The sequence below is a fragment of the Callorhinus ursinus genome, unplaced genomic scaffold (genome assembly GCF_003265705.2).
Source record: "Callorhinus ursinus isolate GAN/ISIS: 27379988/994484 unplaced genomic scaffold, GSC_fseal_2.0 scaffold9, whole genome shotgun sequence".
Classification (NCBI taxonomy): Eukaryota; Metazoa; Chordata; class Mammalia; order Carnivora; family Otariidae; genus Callorhinus; species Callorhinus ursinus.
In genome coordinates this window covers 48,184,119-48,203,651 of record NW_027397071.1, presented here as the reverse complement: position 1 = coordinate 48,203,651, position 19,533 = coordinate 48,184,119, and the positions used below count along the sequence as shown (strand labels likewise).

At 41.5% G+C, this 19,533-nt stretch overlaps 1 protein-coding gene across 6 annotated transcripts in view; it reads left to right on the top strand.

Annotated features, from left to right (window-relative positions):
- The window catches only part of DNAJC6 (DnaJ heat shock protein family (Hsp40) member C6), a 141,322-nt gene that overhangs the window by 97,192 nt on the left and 24,597 nt on the right, over window positions 1–19,533 (top strand). For all 6 annotated transcript variants that reach the window (XM_073896604.1, XM_025871902.2, XM_073896605.1 and 3 more), the window contains 9 exons: window positions 6,687–6,809; window positions 8,209–8,342; window positions 8,823–9,017; window positions 10,352–10,469; window positions 11,971–12,050; window positions 12,894–13,087; window positions 13,196–13,276; window positions 15,520–15,954; window positions 18,111–18,245. In XM_073896604.1, coding sequence (XP_073752705.1) covers window positions 6,687–6,809; window positions 8,209–8,342; window positions 8,823–9,017; window positions 10,352–10,469; window positions 11,971–12,050; window positions 12,894–13,087; window positions 13,196–13,276; window positions 15,520–15,954; window positions 18,111–18,245 — 1,495 coding nt within the window. The remainder of the gene's footprint in view (window positions 1–6,686; window positions 6,810–8,208; window positions 8,343–8,822; window positions 9,018–10,351; window positions 10,470–11,970; window positions 12,051–12,893; window positions 13,088–13,195; window positions 13,277–15,519; window positions 15,955–18,110; window positions 18,246–19,533) is intronic.

The following is a 19,533-nucleotide window of genomic DNA, read 5'->3' as shown; positions in this document are numbered from 1 at the left end:
TGGCAGAATTCAGCTGGACCCTCTGACCTAACTAGCTGTCTGTCCTCGGTTGCATTTCAGGAAGACAGTCCCCAAACCTTAGTATTTTCATCTTAAGCTCTGTTTTGGATTTGGCTACATCTCTTGTCAAGCCTCCAGTCCTTTCTTTCCCCAGCACTAATGCTGCAAATTGATTTACATCTCATTGTTGCATTACTTAGGGAAGTTTTTTTGGTTCTCATCTTCCAGTGCACGAGGGCTAGAACTATTTCTTCCTCCTTCCAGGACCGTAGAGTGCTAGGTCTGCAATTAAATCTTATTTTAATAAATATAGATGGCATGGGGTGCCTGGCTGACTCAGTCGGTAGAGCATGTGACTCTTGATCTCAGGGTTTTAAGTTCAAGCCCCACATTGGGTGTAGAGATTACTTAAAAATAAAATCTTTTTAAAAACTTTTAAAAAATTAATGTAGATGGCAGAGTCTTCCATAAATTCCAGGATTGGAAAAGACCAAACATGAGACTGGTTTTATTTATAGACTCCCAGTCACTTTATTTTTATTGTGTGTTGTGTTTGGGGATATGGGTGGTGGTGGCAGAGACAGGCTGTTTGCAGGAAGATTTCACTTTGCTGAGGGGAGTCCTTTTGTATCGTGAATAGCTTTTATGCTTAGAAGCCACATGGTTTGATAAGAATCATATGAAATCATCAACTAGCAGTTTTCTTAGTATTTGCACGTATAACAGAATGTTAGAATAGGACTTATATTTGGTCTCCATTTTAACAGAGGCCCCAACTCAAAACAATACTTGGCAGATTGCCCCGCTTTCAAGGTGAGGTGCTAGAATACCTACTCAGAACTGCCCAAGAGGTATTGAACAGCAGTTTTCTTACTCTTCGTAGCCAGTTTCCACCTTGAGGAAATAAAAATGACCAGTGTTGACAGTAAAGTCCTGGAGACCAATAAGATGCATTATCTAAACCAGGTGTTCCTAATCTGAGTTAAAGAAATGCAGGTCTACTGTGTATTTAGATCCATGGATGGACTTCAGAGAGTTTAACCGTCTCTTCCATTCCTTTCTCCCTTCCCTTCCCTCCCTCCCTCCTTCCCTTCTTTCCTTCCTTCCTTTCTTTTTTGGCAGTAAGCTATACATGATGTAAACATATAGCATTTCAACCACTGGTAAGAATACAGTTTGGTGACATTGAACACATTCACAGTGCTGTGTAACCATCACCACTGTCTATCCCATACCTTTTCTAGCATCTCCCAAATAAACACCGTACCCATCCACTCTGTGGGGGCGTGTACACTGGTTCACCTTCTGCACACATTTACAGCTCTCCTCAGAATATCAGGGACCACCGCTTTACACATTACTGTTGGCAAGAAATGGAAAACTGAATGAATGTCCCCTAAGTTGAGCCTGGCCCTAAAGTTCTTACATGCTGATAGCTCTCCACTGCCACTCTGAGTGTCTTTCTTCCCCTGTTCAGCCAGGAAGAAAAGTATGCTGAAGGAGCCCTGAGAGGAGCATAGATGATAATAATAATAATAATAATAATAATAATAATAATAATAATAAACAATCCAGGTTCCTTTAGAAACTTTCTTCATTTTGACTGTTTCTAAACTACACCATCTTGTAGGATTTTTTCCCTTTTGAGAACAAATTGATTTGAGGGAAATATTCTATCAACTTGAACTTCTTAAAGGTCGATCTTTTTTTTCCCTTTATTCATTTTCCTTTTCCTTCCAGAGCTCACCAAAGAGATCACCATAGCTCCCAGGTATTTTGGCTTTAGTTCATTGGTTGGTGAGGAGGATTGGCCTTAGAGGAGTGACTTTGAAGCTTCTACTTCATCTTTCCCTCTGCCACCAGGCTTCAGTATAAGGATAGGAAATAATGGGGTAGGAAAAAAAAAAAACAAACAACCCTGTCCTAGAAACCAGAGGGCCAGGGATCCCCACACTAGAGTTCTGTAGGCTTCAGTGAATTGAATATCTTCACCTTAGAAAATATAGCCATCACTTGAAGCCATAACCACCCCACAAATGTAAGATGGAATTGCAGTTAATAATCAACCATCAGACAGTGTGATAGAATAGAAAGTACACAACTCTTATTATTATTACTTTTTATTATTTATTTATTTATTTAATTTATTTATTTATCTTAAAGATTTTATTTATTTAATTGACAGAGAGAGAGAGAGACAGAAAGAGAGGGAACACAAGCAGGGGGAGTGGGAGAGGGAGAAGCAGGCTTCCCGCCGAGCAGGGAGCCCGATGCGGGGCTCGATCCCAGGACCCTGGGATCATGACCTGAGCCGAAGGCAGTCACTTAACCAACTGAGCCACCCAGGCGCCCCTATTATTTTTTTATTGAGATGAAATTTATAGCATATACACAAATTTTAAACTTTAAAAATTACCCTAGGTTCACATCTTAGCTGTTCCTCTTCCTGGTTAAATCACCATTTTTTCCTATATAAATTAGAGATAACAATACCAATATCTACCTTGCAAATACTTAGAAACTTTTTCTGTAGGTTTGCTCTAAGGAATAAACTTGATAGCAGTATCTGCCCTATAGTAAGCATTTGGGAAGGGGTAGTTACGATTAATGTTAGTAATAATAAAATGCCACAAGAAATGATTGACTGAAATTCCCGTTTTCCAAAAATGGTGTAGTAGATTCTTAAAACACTGGATATGGCTCTTGAGTCTGACTCTCTGTAGTACCTTTTGCTCTTATGCTTAGCAGGTGGGAGGCTTCAGCCATCTTATCTCATGCTTGGGGCGATGGAGAGATGAAAATGGAGTGGCATCCAGCCCTGGTGCTGTTTTGGCTTCTGTCCCCACTGGGTGGTATCATGGCAGCCTGTAATCCATATGGCGTTTTCTGATGCTTATGGCTCTGGGAGGTGTTTAGAGAGACTGGAGATCGCATCGCAAAGTGTCACATGCCCAAGGATTGTGCTTATTGTATGAACCTATGAACTCCAGGGAGCTACAAAAATAGCTTTCAGTAATTGAATTCCTTAAAACATTTTTGTTTTGTTTTGTTTATGCCTTAATGTTTTTTTTCCCTTTTAGACAGAGTACAGGCTTTAAAAAAATTCTAATTGTATGTTTGCTTAATGGTGTATAATTATATATCAAGTAAATATATAATTATGGAGTACTTTAAATTAATATTATTTACTTGATTGATTTAATGATTCTGGAGCTTGTAGCCTATTGTGCTAGGAACAATTTAGCCAACTTTTAGCTGAGACTCATTACAGATATTGACATTTAAAGTGTTTGTATGGTTGACAGCTTCTAAGAGGTTTAAAAATACTGCCTGGAAAATCAGGTTTTTTTTCATAATTTTACATGATTGCAACCTAAAACAACAACAAAATTGATTCACCTGTTCCCTCCTTGCGAGATCATACATGTAGACAAATCTTAGTACAAGAAGTGATTGCCAAATGGGGTTCACTCCTTTGATCTTCCACTCATTCATTCACTCAGCAAATACCTACAGAGCACCTGCCATTCAACTAACACAGGGACACGACTCTGGGGTTACCAAATGAATAAGTTATGGTGTCCCTTCTCATGGGGCTTAGTGTCTAGAGGGGGAGACAGATGTAAACAGTTAATTTGAGTACAATTGGACAATAAGCTGGCACTCACTGTGCTTATGCTGTGCTACTTAATTCTCCTCACAGTCTTGTAATGTCCATTTTCACTTTACACACGAGAGATTCTAGGGTCTGAGAGATCGGTAACTTGATAAATGTCCATCAGGTCGTAAGTGTAAAGCAAAGGTGAAAACCCAGCCCATGGGTTCAACCATGTTGCTCTACTGATAAAAGCTTTCATAGATGAAAATGGACAAGGGCATGGGTACGAAGACCTAAGTTAGCTAAGATTTCTGCCTGTGGGTGTTCGACAAACTGTCAGAGACAAAAGAGCACTTGAACTTGGGTTTTAAAGGATGAATACAGATTTGCCAAGGGAAGAAAAACATTGCAGACAAGAACCGGCTTGTATAGATGTACACTTTGCAATTTCTCTGATGGCAAAATTTATCTTCCCAACTATTCTTTTTTTTTTTTAATCAATATATCATTTCCATTCCTTGAGAACACATCAGTGGGGAATCCATTTGAGTGTAAAGAATGGGCCAGAAACAGCCCTGATTTATGTTGGGTAGGAAGGGGCAAGTTGATATGGATCTGACAGAAGCCCAGTAGTGGGTCGCCCTGGATTGTTTGGTAGCTCTGTCAAGCATTTCAGCTACCTTGTTTAATAAACCACACCTGTCATTGCCAAAAGGTATAGGGAAGTGAGTACCTGAAAGGTCCCCTGCCATTACCCTATAATCATCTTACAGAAAAATGTTACAAATTAAGCTAAAAGAATAGGCTTTCTTGGCAACCCCAGAATGAGAAACTCCAGGTGTTTGCTTTTGGATGTCACCTCTAAAGAGACCACACATCACTTCCCATTTATATTTTGACAGTGATTATCTGATTACCAGAAAAGGGCAACCAAATAGATTGTTCCTGCCTCCCTCTCCCCACTGTTAAATATTAGGAATTTGAGACATTTGGGTTTTCTTAGGCCAGTGGTGGTAGTGTTTCTGAGTATTTTCTGGTGACACCGTCCATATAAAACCTAGTTTTTCTCCAGAATTCCCTACCTCAGCCAATGGCACCTGTCATCCTTTTATCTAGCCATTCAGACTGGAAATCTGGGAGTCATCCTTGACTCTTTCTCCCTCATGGCTTGAGTATACCCCTTCACACTCGTTCACTGCCCCCATATGATCAATCTCCAAGTCGTATATGCACAGGTGTTCTACTTCATCTCTAATTCTTGAATCCCTCGAGTCTTTTTGTACTCCACTGCCACTCACCTGGCCTAAGCCACCATCATCCCTGACTTTGATTCCTCAGCGGCCTCCTGACTGCTCTCCCTAGCTACTCACATGGCATCCACATCCATTCTCCACACTGGATCTTAAGAGATCTTTGGAAAATGCAGATGAGAGTCATTCTCCTTCTTAAATATTCTCTCAGCTCCTAACAAGGCCTTGTATGATCTGGTGGCCCTTCAGTCTACCTTCTTGCCAAACAGGGTTTCATTCATTTTATTCAAACATAGCTGGCTTTATCTGAACTCAGGGCTTTGCATTGGCAGTTATCTGATACAATAATGATCACAATAGCTAACATTTCTTAATCACTTTGTGTGTGTCAGATACTGAGCTGAGCCCTTAAAATACATCCTCATGTAGTAACCACACCCTGTGAGGTAGGTAGGTAGGTACCACTCACCACATTTTACGAAGGAAGAAAGGCTAAAAGAGGTCACAAAGTTTGCCCAAGTCTAAAATTCTTCTTATTTTGATTACCTAAATCAGTAAGTATCTAATCAATTGGGGTTCATGCCTAATATTTTGAGCAAATGATAATCTCTACCAGTATACTATTGTTGCCCAGTGATTTATATTCAGAAGACCTGGGTTGTACTGCTGGTACTGACCGGCAGTATTACTTTATTTATTTTTATTTATTTATTTATTTATTTATTTATTTTTCAGATTTTATTTATTTATTTGACAGAGAAACACAGTGAGAGAGGGAACACAAGCAGAGGAAGTGGGAGAGGGAGAAGCAGGCTTCCCACTGAGCAGGGAGCCCGATGTGGGGGCTTGATCCCAGGACCCTGGGATCATGACCTGAGCCGAAGGCAGACGCTTAACAACTGAGCCACCCAGGTGCCCCTGGCAGTATGACTTTAGACAAGGCAGCCTCTGTGAGTCAGTTTTCTCATCTGTAGAATGGGGATCACATTAATACCTGACTTGTATGATTGTGGTACAGCTCAGAGTCAGATAGAATTCCAGGAACATAGTCAATGCTCTGTAATGGGTTAGATGAACACGTGTGTTAGATGAATGAAAATATCAAGGATTGCCCTCATGGAGTTGTGAGTTCTCTCATTAAGACAGAAAGAAATAAGAGCTCTGAACCAAGGGTACCTTTGATTCACTCTGCAGCTCTTTTCATGTTCTCATGAGAACTGGGGTAAAATTAGGGATAATGCAGAATTTATAAGGTAATACTATAATTAAGTATCTAATAGGCAGGTCAAAACATTTTATACTTAGTAGAAATTAAATGCAACCTCACAGAATAAAAAAATCCAAATATATAGTTTAAATGGTCTATTTTATTTTTTTAGAGAGAGATTGTGCATGCATGTGCATGTACACATGGGGGTAAGAGAGTGGGGTGGGGGAGAGGGCAGAGGGAGAGGGAAAGAGAGACTCTCAAGCAGACTCCATGCTGAGCGCAGAGCCCAGTGCAGGGCTTGATCTCATGACCCTGAGATCATGACCTGAGCTGAGATCAAGAATTGGTCGCTTGACTGACTGAGCCACCCAGGTACCCCTAAATGGTCCATTTTTATTTAAAACGTACTTCAAAATGTGTGTTTTGATACCTTTACTGGAATGGAATTTTTTTAATTAAGAAATTGTTATATTAAACAACTCTTCTGTGTTTGGACCCTGTTCCCATCTCTTCCTGTCTATATTAAAAGAGAATGTGGTATCATATTCCAGAAGTTGTTTGGTGTGATAGCTCCTTATGGAGAGGGGTCGCTTGGGGAATTCATTTCCTTCATGCTCTGTTCCCTTAGGTCTCAGAGTGCAGTTGGCCCATCAGGCAGGCCCCCAGTCTGCACAACCTTTTTGCTGTGTGTCGGAATATGTATAATTGGCTACTACAGAATCCCAAAAACGTCTGTGTTGTCCACTGCTTGGTGAGTAACCTTTATTGTTGTTGTTGCTGTCATTTGTGGTAGGTGGGTTTGGTTTGGCCAAATACACCTGGCTCTATACAGACTGGTGGACAGGTAACATTTAAACAGATTAAGCATTTATTGAATCCCTACTTAGGAACTAGTTAATGTGAGGGATATAAAAACGAGGGAGGAATTTATTATTCTTGCCTTAAAGCTTGAGTACTCTTGAGAGAGGCAGATACATACACATAACACAGGACCTCTAGAATGTGCTGAGTATTATAAAAGAGGTAGAAACAAGGACTGTGGGTATGTAGGCAAAAATACCATTGATTTCTGTGTGAATAAAGTTGATAAACACATTGGAATACTTATCATTTCTTTTTGTGCTTGAATAAAAATGAAATAAGAAGACCCCTCTGCCCTTGTAAGTATAGATTGATTATATGTGACAGCAATTCCTTTGGGACTGATGACTCTTTTGATCCCTGACTCCTTAGAGTCCCTTTCCCCAGCTCTTCTCTGGTGGTTTCTTACCTATCATTTAAAACTCAGCTCTGGCAAAATCTTTCTGACTCGTGAGTATTTTCACAGTATGGACATTCCCATTGTATATCTAAATGTCCTCTGTGGCATCCTCATAATCTGGTGACCTGCCTGTTTTCCTACTAGACTGTAAGCATGTTGCAGGCAAGAACTGTGTCTTCTTTACCTTTGTACCCAGGTATGAAGGTTTGGAATCAGTGATTGCATACATGAACAAATGGACACACAAGTGGAGTCTGAGCATAAATCTATACATAGCTTATTCCAAAAGCAGTATTTACCTAATCTGTCAACTCTACCTCTGGCCTGCAATCAAGAGACCTCAACTACTAGTTCTGATCCTACAAGTCCAAAGTTACTTTGAAGATTAGATTATTTTTCAGTAAATATATGCAAATCAAATTTATGTTGCTTGGTTTTTTAGGTTAGAAGAGAGTTAATTTTGCCCTAAGAATAAGTCTTTCTTGCTGCTTTGTGATTTGAAGAGCTGGGACAGAGTTTGGTTTTCAGGCGCACAGTTTTGAACTGAAAATCATTCTGTTAAGAGGAATTCTCCCGGCGCCTGGGTGGCTCAGTTGGTTAATCGACTGCCTTCGGCTCAGGTCATGATCCTGGAGTCCCGGGATCGAGTCCCACATCGGGCTTCCTGCTTAGCAGGGAGTCTGCTTCTCCCTCTGACCCTCTTCCCTCTCGTGCTTTCTATCTCTCATTCCCTCTCTCTCTAAAACAAATAAATAAAAAAAATCTTTAAAAAAAAAAAAGAGGAATTCTCCCTCTGTCTCCCCTCTTTTAACTGCAAGTATAGCCATTCTCGGTGGTGAGTGGCTGATTGGACCGTGTTTGTGACAGGTTTATGTATCTTCCTTGGCAGGATGGACGGGCAGCGTCGTCAATTCTGGTTGGTGCTATGTTCATTTTCTGTAATCTCTACTCCACTCCTGGCCCGGCCGTGCGATTGTTATACGCAAAGCGACCCGGAATCGGACTGTCACCATCCCACAGGAGGTAAAGTAAGCTAGATGCAAGGTAGGCCCAGATGTTTTTAAAAAAAGGAAAACCCTTTCTAGGTAATTGACTTATTATATTCCCATTAGTCACAGTTTCTTCTTTTCTCTTATTTAAATTGCCTCTCCTTTTTTGATAAACCCTAAAATTTTTCTAGAGCCAGCCTTTAGCTGATAAATTGAATCTGATAGATCAAATAGGAATAGATGTGCAAATATCGAGCTAGTATAAGGTTCCCATAAGCTTTTTCACTTAATAAATACCCTTTTATCAGTTCTTTCGGGGAAATATAGTAATGTCACTAGATGAAAGCTTTCCTAAATGGCAACTTCCTTTTTTGGTAGTTAATGTTTAAGAAATTATCACATTAAATGGTTATTATAAATTAGTTATTTACAAGAACAGACTTCATAGCAAAGATTGATTGCTTCTTTCTTCTGGTGTGCTAGACACCAACAGAATGTCAATCTTCTGTTTCAGATACCTGGGCTATATGTGTGACCTCCTAGCAGACAAACCCTACCGCCCTCACTTCAAGCCTCTCACCATTAAGTCCATCACTGTCAGTCCAGTTCCTTTTTTTAACAAACAGAGAAATGGATGTCGTCCTTACTGTGATGTATTGATTGGAGAAACCAAAATATATACAACCTGTGCAGATTTTGAACGAATGAAGTAAGTTATGATGCTTTTCTTTTTTTTGATACTTTTCTTTTTTTTTAAGATTTTATTTATTTGAGAGAGAGAGAGCACACAAGAGAGCGAGTACAAGTGGGGCGGGGAAGGGTAGAGGGAGAAGGAGAAGCAGGCTCCCCGCTGAGCAGGGAGCCTGATGTGGGACTCAATCCCAGGACCCTGAGATCGTGACCTGAGCCAAAGACAGACTCTTAACCGACTGAGCCACCCAGGCACCCCAGTCATGATACTTTTTTTCACTTCTTCTTGTGAATTGCTCAATTCTTATATAAGCTGGATCATATTCTTCCTGTGAGGACTGCATTATTGTGACATGACTGATACTAAAAAACAAAGTTATATGTAGGTTAGAAAAGCACAAGTAAGTCAAGAGATGCTATAACTCCTTCTCAAATGGAGACACAAGTAAGGGACTAACGTGAGCTATAATGAGGGTTAAGACAGTGATGGGGACTGAGGACCTGCACATTTAAGAAAGAAATGACCTTGATGAGATTTGGTGAGGATGAGGGAAGAATCAGGGATGAACGAAGTTTCTGGATGAGCAATGAGGTAGATGGTGATGTGATTAAAGAAGTTATAGAATCCACAATAAAGAGCAGGTGCCAGTGGGAGGTGTTAGGAAGTGTGGAGAGCAGGGAGTGGATGGTAACATAAAATGAAGTTAGTTTGGGACACCTGGGCGGCTCAGTCTGTTAAGCACCTGCCTTTGGCTCAGGTCATGATCTCAGGGTCCAGGAGTCGAGTCCCACATCGGGCTCCTTGCTCAGCAGGAGCTCCTTGCTCAGCCTGGCGCTCCCCCTTGCTCATGCGCTCACTCTCTCTCTCTCACTCTCTCTCGCTCTGACAAATAAATAAAATCTTTAAAAAAAGATGAAGTTAATTTGGAATAGGTTGAATTTGGGGATTGGTATCCAAGACCCTCATAGAGCATGGCATTATGATCTTGGTTGGATATTTTTGTTCCCTCTGTCCCTGCTTTAACTATTCATTTAAAGTTAGGAAATGACAAATACATCAGAGCTAGGTGTACTTGAGGTTTATGAGATCTGCAAAGTAGGGATGGGCAGTCAATTTATCTGGAAGTCCAGATGGGATGGAGGGAGAGAGAGGGCCTAGCATCAGACCAACAGCATCCCATGGTAGAACCAGTTTGCATCCACAGCTGTGCTCCTGACTCTGCTCAAGGTAGGAAATGGTTCTTGGGTCTAGGCTTGGGCAACAGGTCCCTTGGCCAGAGCCACAGAGGACTCTACCTTTGTGATTATACAAGATTGGACTCTTGCAGTGTATATTTTTGTTTCTGTTTAAAGAGAATACCGGGTCCAAGATGGAAAAATCTTCATTCCCTTGAGCATCACTGTACAAGGAGATGTGGTTGTTTCCATGTATCATTTGAGGTCAACCATTGGGAGCCGGCTACAGGCTAAGGTATGATTTCATGAAGAATCATGGCATAAACTCTTCTGAGCTTTTACTAGGAGTATTTTATTGTATCTTATTCTTTAAAGTAAGCTCTATGCCCATTGTGGAGCTTGAATTCATGACTCTGTGCTCTGCCGACTGAGCCAGCCAGGCATCCCTTAATATAAGGAGTTTTTGGAGTCTTTTCTCTGCATCACTTTGGGTTTGAATGGCTTGTAGTTTTAGAATTAGAAAGAGCCTTTAAAGATTACTTATACCGATTTCCCTATTTTATAGGGAATGAGACTCAGAAAGGTGGTGATTTGCCCCATCCTTGGCGTGATGCCTTTGCCAGAAGCTGACAGCCCTAGAGCTTCTAGCAAACCTTGCTCTTTAGAAGCTTGTGCCCTTTTTTATAGTGTCCCATTTGAATCAATGTGAGAGGAGATATTTCTATGAAGGGTGTGGGATTAAGTAATTATATTTTTTCAATTTTTTATTACCATGAAATTCACATATTAACATAAAATTCACTCTTTTAATGTGTACAGTACAATTATGTTTAGTATTTTCAAAAGGTTATGCAGCACCACTATATAATTCCAGAACATCTTTGTCATGCCCAGAAGAAACCCTATACTTGTTAGCGGCCACTGCCCATTCCCCTTTTCCATCTCCTGGGCAACCACTAATCTACTTTCTGTTTCTATAGACTTGCCTATTTGGGACATTTCATATAAACGGAATCATACAATATGTGGTCCTTTGAGACTGGCTTCTTTCACTTAGCGTGTTTCTGAAATTCACCCATGTTGTATCATGTATCAGTACTTCATTCCTTTGTATGACCAAATAATATTCCATTGTGGCTCTATCACTTTTCATTAATCTCTTCATCAGTTGATGGACATTTGGGTCTTGCCTCTTCTTGGATATTATGAATAATGTAATAAGTACTTGTATTTTAATTCATCAAATATTTGCTAAGTGCATACTCTGTGCCAGTCATCACCTTAGGGGTTTAGGACAGACAAGAATAAGACTGTGTCCCTGCCCTTCAGGAGCTTAGCCTAGCAGGAGAAAGTCACCACATATCTGAATATCCACTATCACAGTAGAGGTGGGATGGGATGCCATAATGGGAGTGGTTTGTTTTAGCCAGTGGTGGCTACAGAAAGGCTATAGAGAGGATATGACCTTGTAAGGTGGCCCTTGAAGGACGAGTTCCTCAGGTTGGAGCACGGGCATTCTGGGTAGAAGGAATGGAAAGAGCCAAGGTATGGTAGTGTGCAAGAACGTGAGATATTAGTGGAGGAAGAAATGGTTTGTCCAAGCAGAGTTCATGGGGGAAGAGAGGCTGGAAATAACACCGGGCCATTACCAAACGGCAAGGTCACTTAGTATTCATAGTAAACAAAGGCTCAGATGTTGAAACAGTTGAAGGTGTATGGCTCCCCAAAATATAATCTTTTGATCCGATTCCCTCTTCATGGGTTGATTGTAATGTGCTTCTCTCCTATATTTTTAGGTGACCAACACCCAGATATTCCAGCTTCAGTTTCATACTGGATTCATACCACTGGAAACCACAGTTTTAAAGTTCACCAAGTGAGTACTGCTTGCCGAACACCCCTTTCAATACAAGCAGCTGTGAAATGCTGGAAGCCAAGTGCCCAAAGCTCATTTTCTCCGTGCGGCAGCGTCCCCTGGAATCCTGCGCTACAGGACTGTTAGGGTGTAGCTTAGCAACACAGAGAGCCCGGTTGCCTTTTACAACTTGCAATTGGGTATAATTTGTCTTGAACACAATAGGATCAAAGACTTCAAACAGAAAGGTCTAAAATTCCCTGTGAGGGAACAAGACTGAACAAAGTGGAAACAAAGTATCAATACTGTGACCCTTTGCATCTGTGTATCCCTTCGTGTTTTTCAACCAGGAACGCAGTTTAATCTGTGGTAAGATATGAGGGATGACCCTTCAGACAGGATGCCAGGCCATAGCCCTGAAGAAGGGTACCCCTCTGTACGAACCTTAGTTGCTTTAATATGGTGTGGTCTTGGGAACTCAGAAGGGTGGCTGAAGCCAGGGGGATAGGGTCAGGGTAGGGGTGGACGTTCAAGAGCTCAGGGTGGCGGCTGGGGGCTGTTTCATTATGTTAACAACAGATTTGGCCTGACCCAGGCATACTGGCTGGATCTATCAGCCGTCCTTCTAGAATGCTTTCACAAGTGGTAGTATCCAAATTCTTTGAGTAGCCATTATTCTCCTCTTTCCTCTAGATGAGGAAAACAGGCTCAGAACAGTAAAGTAACTTAACTGGTTAGTGACTGCTTTTTCTCGAGGAATGAGTCTCAGGGTTAATCTGAGTCAACCTACAATGGTTTCTGTGCTGAACATCATTCTGATCCCATTGTTTTTCACCGATCTTCTTCTTTTAAATTCCTATGTAGACCTGAGTTGGATGCATGTGATGTACCAGAAAAATATCCTCAGCTATTTCAGGTGACTCTGGATGTAGAACTACAGCCCCACGACAAAGTGATAGACTTAACCCCACCATGGGAACATTACTGCACAAAAGATGTCAATCCTAGCATCCTCTTCTCGTCTCACCAGGAGCATCAGGATACTCTGGTCTTAGGAGGTATGAGTCCCCTGGTGGTTTTGTTTTCAGGGCAAAGCCTCTGTGTTATGTATCACTTTGACTTCTTTACTGTGTTTCACTGATGTTGCATGGCCTTCTGTCTTGCAGGACAGGCTCCAATAGACATCCCTCCAGACAACCCCAGGCATTTTGGGCAAGGTGGCTTCTTTTCCTCTCTCTGTTGGCAAGGTACTTCCAGGCATTTCTCTGAGTTACGTGGTTAGATACTTAAGTTACATGGTTCTTCTGTAAACATGGTTTGTCCTCGAAGCAGCCTCAAAGACAGCAACACTTGAAGTCATCCTTGTTCCTCCTTATTTCACACCCTCCCTGCTCATTCCTTTTTTCAAATCAGGCGATTTGAAATTACTTCCCTACTTTCAACTCCATGGGTAGGTACTCTTAGACTGATGTAGAAAACCATTTTCAGCCGGATTCTACCTTTTCTCTCTATGCTGTGTTTTGGATCACATCTTTCCTGGATTTACAAATAAGCGTGATATTTTCTAGGATTTCCCTTTATGCTGCTGACACACGAATGCCCTCGAGTACATGTTCTGAAAATATAAAGTCTGGCATTTCCCCCAGAGGGCTCTCACCACCAACAGGGTGGATCTAAGCTTCCTCCGGTGCAGAAAAGGCACACGCTTCACCCATATGTCTCTGCTACGTGCTTTTAACAGCCATGGCAGAAATTGGGCTCAGTCACAGTATCCTTTTCTGCCAAACCTGGAGATGTTTTTAGAATCTTTCCAACATAACACTTCAGACCGCTGCCATTGGTAGACTGGCATTGGCATTCTGTCCATACACATTTGCCTCCTTGCTGTAGCGTTTGCTGAGGTTAACTGCAAGATTCAATGCAGAATTGAATCGCAAGAACTTTCTCTAAGAAAGGGGTAGGAAAATAGCTTTGGAAATGCTCTGGATAAAATTCTCTTGATTGACCTTTCTTCACTAAGTGAACATAAGATGGTATTCCCATTGCCTATGGAGTTTTCCATGTTTGGTGACAAAAAAAGCTCACAGAATTCCTTTGAATTAAAAGCCTTACTTTCAGAATTTCCTACTGAGAAGTGGAACCAATAACATTAAAAAAAATTGGAAAAGCCCAGCGAAATCTAGCAGCAGGTAGACTTCCCAGTTCCCACAGTAACAAGTCCCCTACCATCTTACCTTCCTCACATAAGGGCTTTTAATGAAACTTCACTTTTCCTTCTCCATTGACATTATAGTAAGTAATTTAGAAATCATTCCTGTTAGGGTCTGAAATAGGTTTTAGCACAAATGCACATTTCTTATCTGAACCTCACAGAACCAGAAGCATTTAGGAATTGCAAAAGTTTTTGACTTTCAGAAAGGTGATATGGTACATAAATTGTATATTACTTAGCATCCCCAATGGCATCTCAGACAACTTGTAATGGAACATATTCATGTTTCTGCATTGAAACATAAAAAGAATCACACTGGGTGAGATAAATGAAGATTATAAATACTTTCATGTCAGTTCTGGTCAGATTTTTCCACCAGCTGAATTTGTTCCAAACTTAGGGAAACATTTCCCATTTCGTAGTTTTTTGCATTTCAGAATTGGGGATTAGGGATGTCAATCTGTACTTGATTTGGAATGTGGGTCTAGTTGACATTAAATAACGAAGTTTCCTTGGAGGATCTGTCTCAAGGAGGGCCTGGAAAGTCACTCATCAGCCTCTCCATCCCTTCTCCAGAACGGGCCTCTTCCTTGCTGCCCATCTGATGCTGAAAGGGTCTAAGGACCATCCTGAGTGGAGCCTCTCCGTCCATTCACTTGTTAGGTGTGTGTGGCTTGCTTCCACTCCAGACTGTGGGAGGAAGGACTTGCTTTTGGCCGCAGGCCTGGAAAAGAAAAGACAGTGAGAGGAATCAGCAAAGGATTAGGAAATAACAGGTTTTTTTCCCAAAGCACCTAGCAATAGCACCTGGAAGATAATAATCATAATCATACTCGTAAACACTTAAGTACTACATAATATTGGTCTGAACACTTTCTCTCTGTCATCTTATGTAATCCTTACAGTAGCCAGCAGAGTTAGGTACTCTTTGTTACCCCCATTTTGCTGAGGAGGAAACCAAGGCACAGAGGAGAAGTAAAGTAACTTTCTCAATGTCACAGAACCAGTAAGTAGTCGAGGTGGGATTCAGACCCAGCCTGTCTGGTTCCAAAGTTTCTGCTCGTCCCCATTATGCTATCCTGCCTCTCAGATGCTCAACAAAGGGTGATTGAATGATTTGAGAAATACATCAGGTTTTCCATCGGTAAGGGTCTGAAAGCATTGTTTGCTCAGGGCTGCTCCTTTCTCTTTCTGGAGTAATGGACTGACTTCACTCACAAAAATCAGTAATGCTGTGGCCAGTAACTAACTAATTATGGGCACCTCTGCCTTCCTTAGATCAGAAATCAGAAAAATCATTCTGTGAGGAGGACCATGCTGCCCTAGTGAATCCAGAAAGTGAGCAGTCGGATGATGAACTTCTGACCCTTTCCAGTCCACATGGCAACGTGAGTGGTGACAAACATCATGGAGCTAAAAAGCCCAGCAAAAAGCAGCAGGGGTCCGCTGCTCCTCCACCCCCCGAGGATGTGGACCTTCTGGGCCTAGAAGGGTCTGCAGTGAGTAAGAACTTCTCTCCGCCAGTGGCACCTCCCACCAATTCTGAACTACTGAGTGACCTGTTTGGGGGTGGAGGTGCAGCTGGGCCTGCCCAGCCTGGCCAGTCAGGGGTAGAAGACATGTTTCATCCAAGTGGACCTGCGTCCGCCCAGTCGACACCACGCCGATCTGCCACCTCCACGTCTGCGTCTCCAACCCTAAGAGTGGGAGAAGGTAATGTTTTCCATGTTGCACTGTACTCAGTTTTGAATTGTAACCTTGGGGCCAAGCAGGCAAAATTGAGCTTTCCTTGTAAGCAGACTTTTCTGGTCTCCCTGAAAGGCTCTCAGAGGTCTCTATCTTCTGTTAAATGGAGAACACAAGAGGAAATGGAAATGTTGTCCATTTTGGTAGGACAGTGTAAGAGTGAATGCTTGAGCTCTTCATCCTTTCTTTGTTTTTGTGTTGTTGTTGTTTTTTTTTTTTTTCCCAAAGCTTCAGTCCCGGAGCTGCTTTAGTGACTTTTCCTTGGAGATGTAGACTGATGAATTATTACTAATAATAACAGCTAATAATCTTGGGGTACTCACTCTTTGCCTAACATGAAATTTCACACTAAACATGGATTCAATTATTATAAAAACCTGGTAATTAGGTGCTATTATTGTCCCTATTTTTAGAGTTAAGGAAATGGAGGCTTAGGGTCAAATTAGTAGTGTACATTTATACAGCTTGTTATTGGCGGGGCCAGGGTCCAAAACTGAGCCAGTGGACTTGAGAGCTCTCTCTTAGTTTTCCTGTAATGTCTTCCTGGAATTGTGATTTTCTGAATGCACTTTGGTTATGCAGAGAAGTACTTCATTGGCTCAGGATGCATTTAAGGGACTTAGGCCAGCACCACCACGGACTGTAACTGAGCAGTTGTTGCCCATGTGGTCCGGCTTCCCTTTGCTCACTGCTATAGACCCGACCTATGACCGGTCATCCACAATGCTTTGAAATTTGCAAGATGCTGTAGCTGGGTCAGCGTTTTAGCTGCCCCTTCTTACCCTCACCATCAACCAAGATGACATCACGTTAGGAAGAGTAAAGAGAAATGTTTCAACTCTCCACTCCCATGGTAACCTATGGAAACTTGCTTTCCCAAGCTAATCCTTCAGTTCTCAGAGGGCTCTGGGGGTGGTCTTGATTTAGAGTTGTTCAACTGGAGGCGTTTGGTGTAAGAGTGAGTCTTAAAATCATGGAATGGGGGTGTTGAGGCTTAAGCTCCTACATTAGTTATTGATGGAGCCATGGTGGTACCCAGGTGCCCTGAGTCCCAGGCTGTTTCCTATCTATTTGACTTCCTCTTTTCTAGTTCTTACTCACCAAAGTGAATAAAAGATCTGTCAGGAAAAAAAATCTGCAGGGTCTAAAATACCATAGTACTCAGTCAGGTTTCAAGGCCACACACCTTGCGTGACTTTCAGTGATTTAATTCATCACAGTCTAATGCAGATAGTTACGTTCTAGGGTCAGAGCTACAAGGGATCTTTGAGACATGAGTTAAATCTGTGCCCCAGGTTATAGATAATGAAATTGAGCCTAAATATATTGATTGACTTGGCTCTCTGAAACCTCCATTTCGTTGTCTGTGGAGTGAAGGTAATACTACTATCTGGCAGGGAGAGACTGAGAAGCAGCTGACATACTTTTTATGAAAGGCAATGTAAGCCCTGAGAAACGATACAATATTGGTTTTACTGTATTGTTGCTGGAGGCCTCAGCTGCTTGCTTTGTTCTAGTCTTTTTAGTACATTCACAAACTTTTCCTCACTTATCTGCATCCGGTTTCTAGCAAGTTATTTGAGAAAGCATTTGAGTGACATAGCAACACTCATTTTCTCCTCTTTCTAACTTTCAAGTGAGCCAGAGACCATGAAAAACACGAAACAAAATTAAATAAAACCTGATCAGTGGGGTTTTCTACTGCTTACCTTGATTGCAGAGCTCCCCTACCTGGTATTTGTCCACTAGTATATTCAGTATGAGCCCAGGTTGTTCATGGAGCATTTTCTTTGGTCCCAGCATGGTTTTGCGGGTCATTTCTAGAGGGCCCATGAGGCCCTCATTGATGGTGTTTATGTATCATCCAGCAGATAAATCTACAGTCCTCCTTTGTCCATAAAGATGGGATTGTTCCTGTGCAGTCAGGAATCCTCAGGTTCCATTGTTGGCCCTGGGGGAAGTTTTAAGGATAGGATGGGCGTGTGGAGCAGCCCGGGAGGCAGGCTTCATCCCAGTGTTTCAAATATTTGGCCTAAGACCTGGCCATAGTGACAACTCTTCAATATTAATTTAATGAATGAACTCACAGGACAAAGAAACACATTTTTCCTTCTGTTGTCTAGGTGCCGCCTTTGACCCGTTTGGAGCACCTTCTAAACCATCAGGTCAGGATTTGCTGGGTTCTTTTCTGACCACGTCCAGTGCTTCCAGTGACCCCTTTCTTCAGCCTACAAGAAGTCCTTCACCTACAGTGCATGGTAAGAACGTATTTTAATTAATTAATTTATTTATAAAAGATTTTATTTATGTATGTATGTATGTATGTATGTATGTATTTTAGAGAGGGAGTGTGTGTGTGTGAGCGGGGATTGGGGCAGGGAAGAGGGAGAGGGAGAGAGTCATCGAAATGGCCTACATGGCCCTATGTGCTCTCGCCCCCCAGTGCTGTGACCTCATGTCCTCCCCCTCCTGCTCTCTCCGTTCTAGCCATACTGACCTCTTACTGTTGTGCTGGCTGTCCCCTCTTCCCAAGGCATTGGCTTGACTAACTCCTTCAGCTCCTTTGATCTCTGCTCAACTGGTACCTTCTCAGTGGGGTCTACTCCAACTGCTCCATTTCATATCACAACTCATCTCCGTGCCCCTACTGTAGATTTTTGTTTCATCGTATTTATCAACTTCCAATATACTCAATAATTTATTCATGTGTTATGTTTCTTTTTCTTTGTCCATCTCTCCCCACAAGAATATGAGCTCACAAAAGCAGGGAGTTTTGTTTGTTTTGTTCATTAATGCTTCCCTAGTGTCTAGAAGAATTATGGGCACATAGTAGGTATTATCCATCTGTCTTCCCATACAGTATGTAGATATAAAATGAATTAAATCATTTTTTCCTAAGTCTCTTTGGTGAATAGTGATAGTGTTAATAAGGTTATATATTTTCCCCAACTTTAATACTTTGAACTTATAGTTTTCATAAGAGTACTATCTTTTGTGTCCCATGGGTATGTATGTTAATAGTTCAGCATGGCAATTCTGGACTCAGTTCTCTGGTGCTTGTGAATTAGTTAGAAGATGCTTATCACCCACTCTCAGCCAGTTAGCACCCCTTTGTTTTGTCGCTATTTTGACCTCTGTCATGCCAGTGACTGAAAAGAATTTTCCACTATCCTTGCTGGAAAAACAATAATTCCACTGTTAGTGGGTCAGTTACATCATCTTCATACAGGATAATATATAGGTCAGACTGACATGTCAGATTGGGAGCTCTGATTGCCCATCTCTGACTTCTACAAGGCATCACCAATCTCTTCTGGAAATCAAGAAATAGTGCCTTTGAGTTCTACAGATATTTATTGAACATCTACTCTGAAGACAACAATCACTTGGGGCATAGTGTTGGAAGAAAAACTAAATAACCATAATAAAAGGCAAAATAGAGATTGAAAATACTAGATGATTACCTTTTCATCTGTATATTCCTATATCTTCAACAGATTTTACCTTTCTTGAGGCTAGACAATGTCTTTTAGTTCTCTGTTCCAT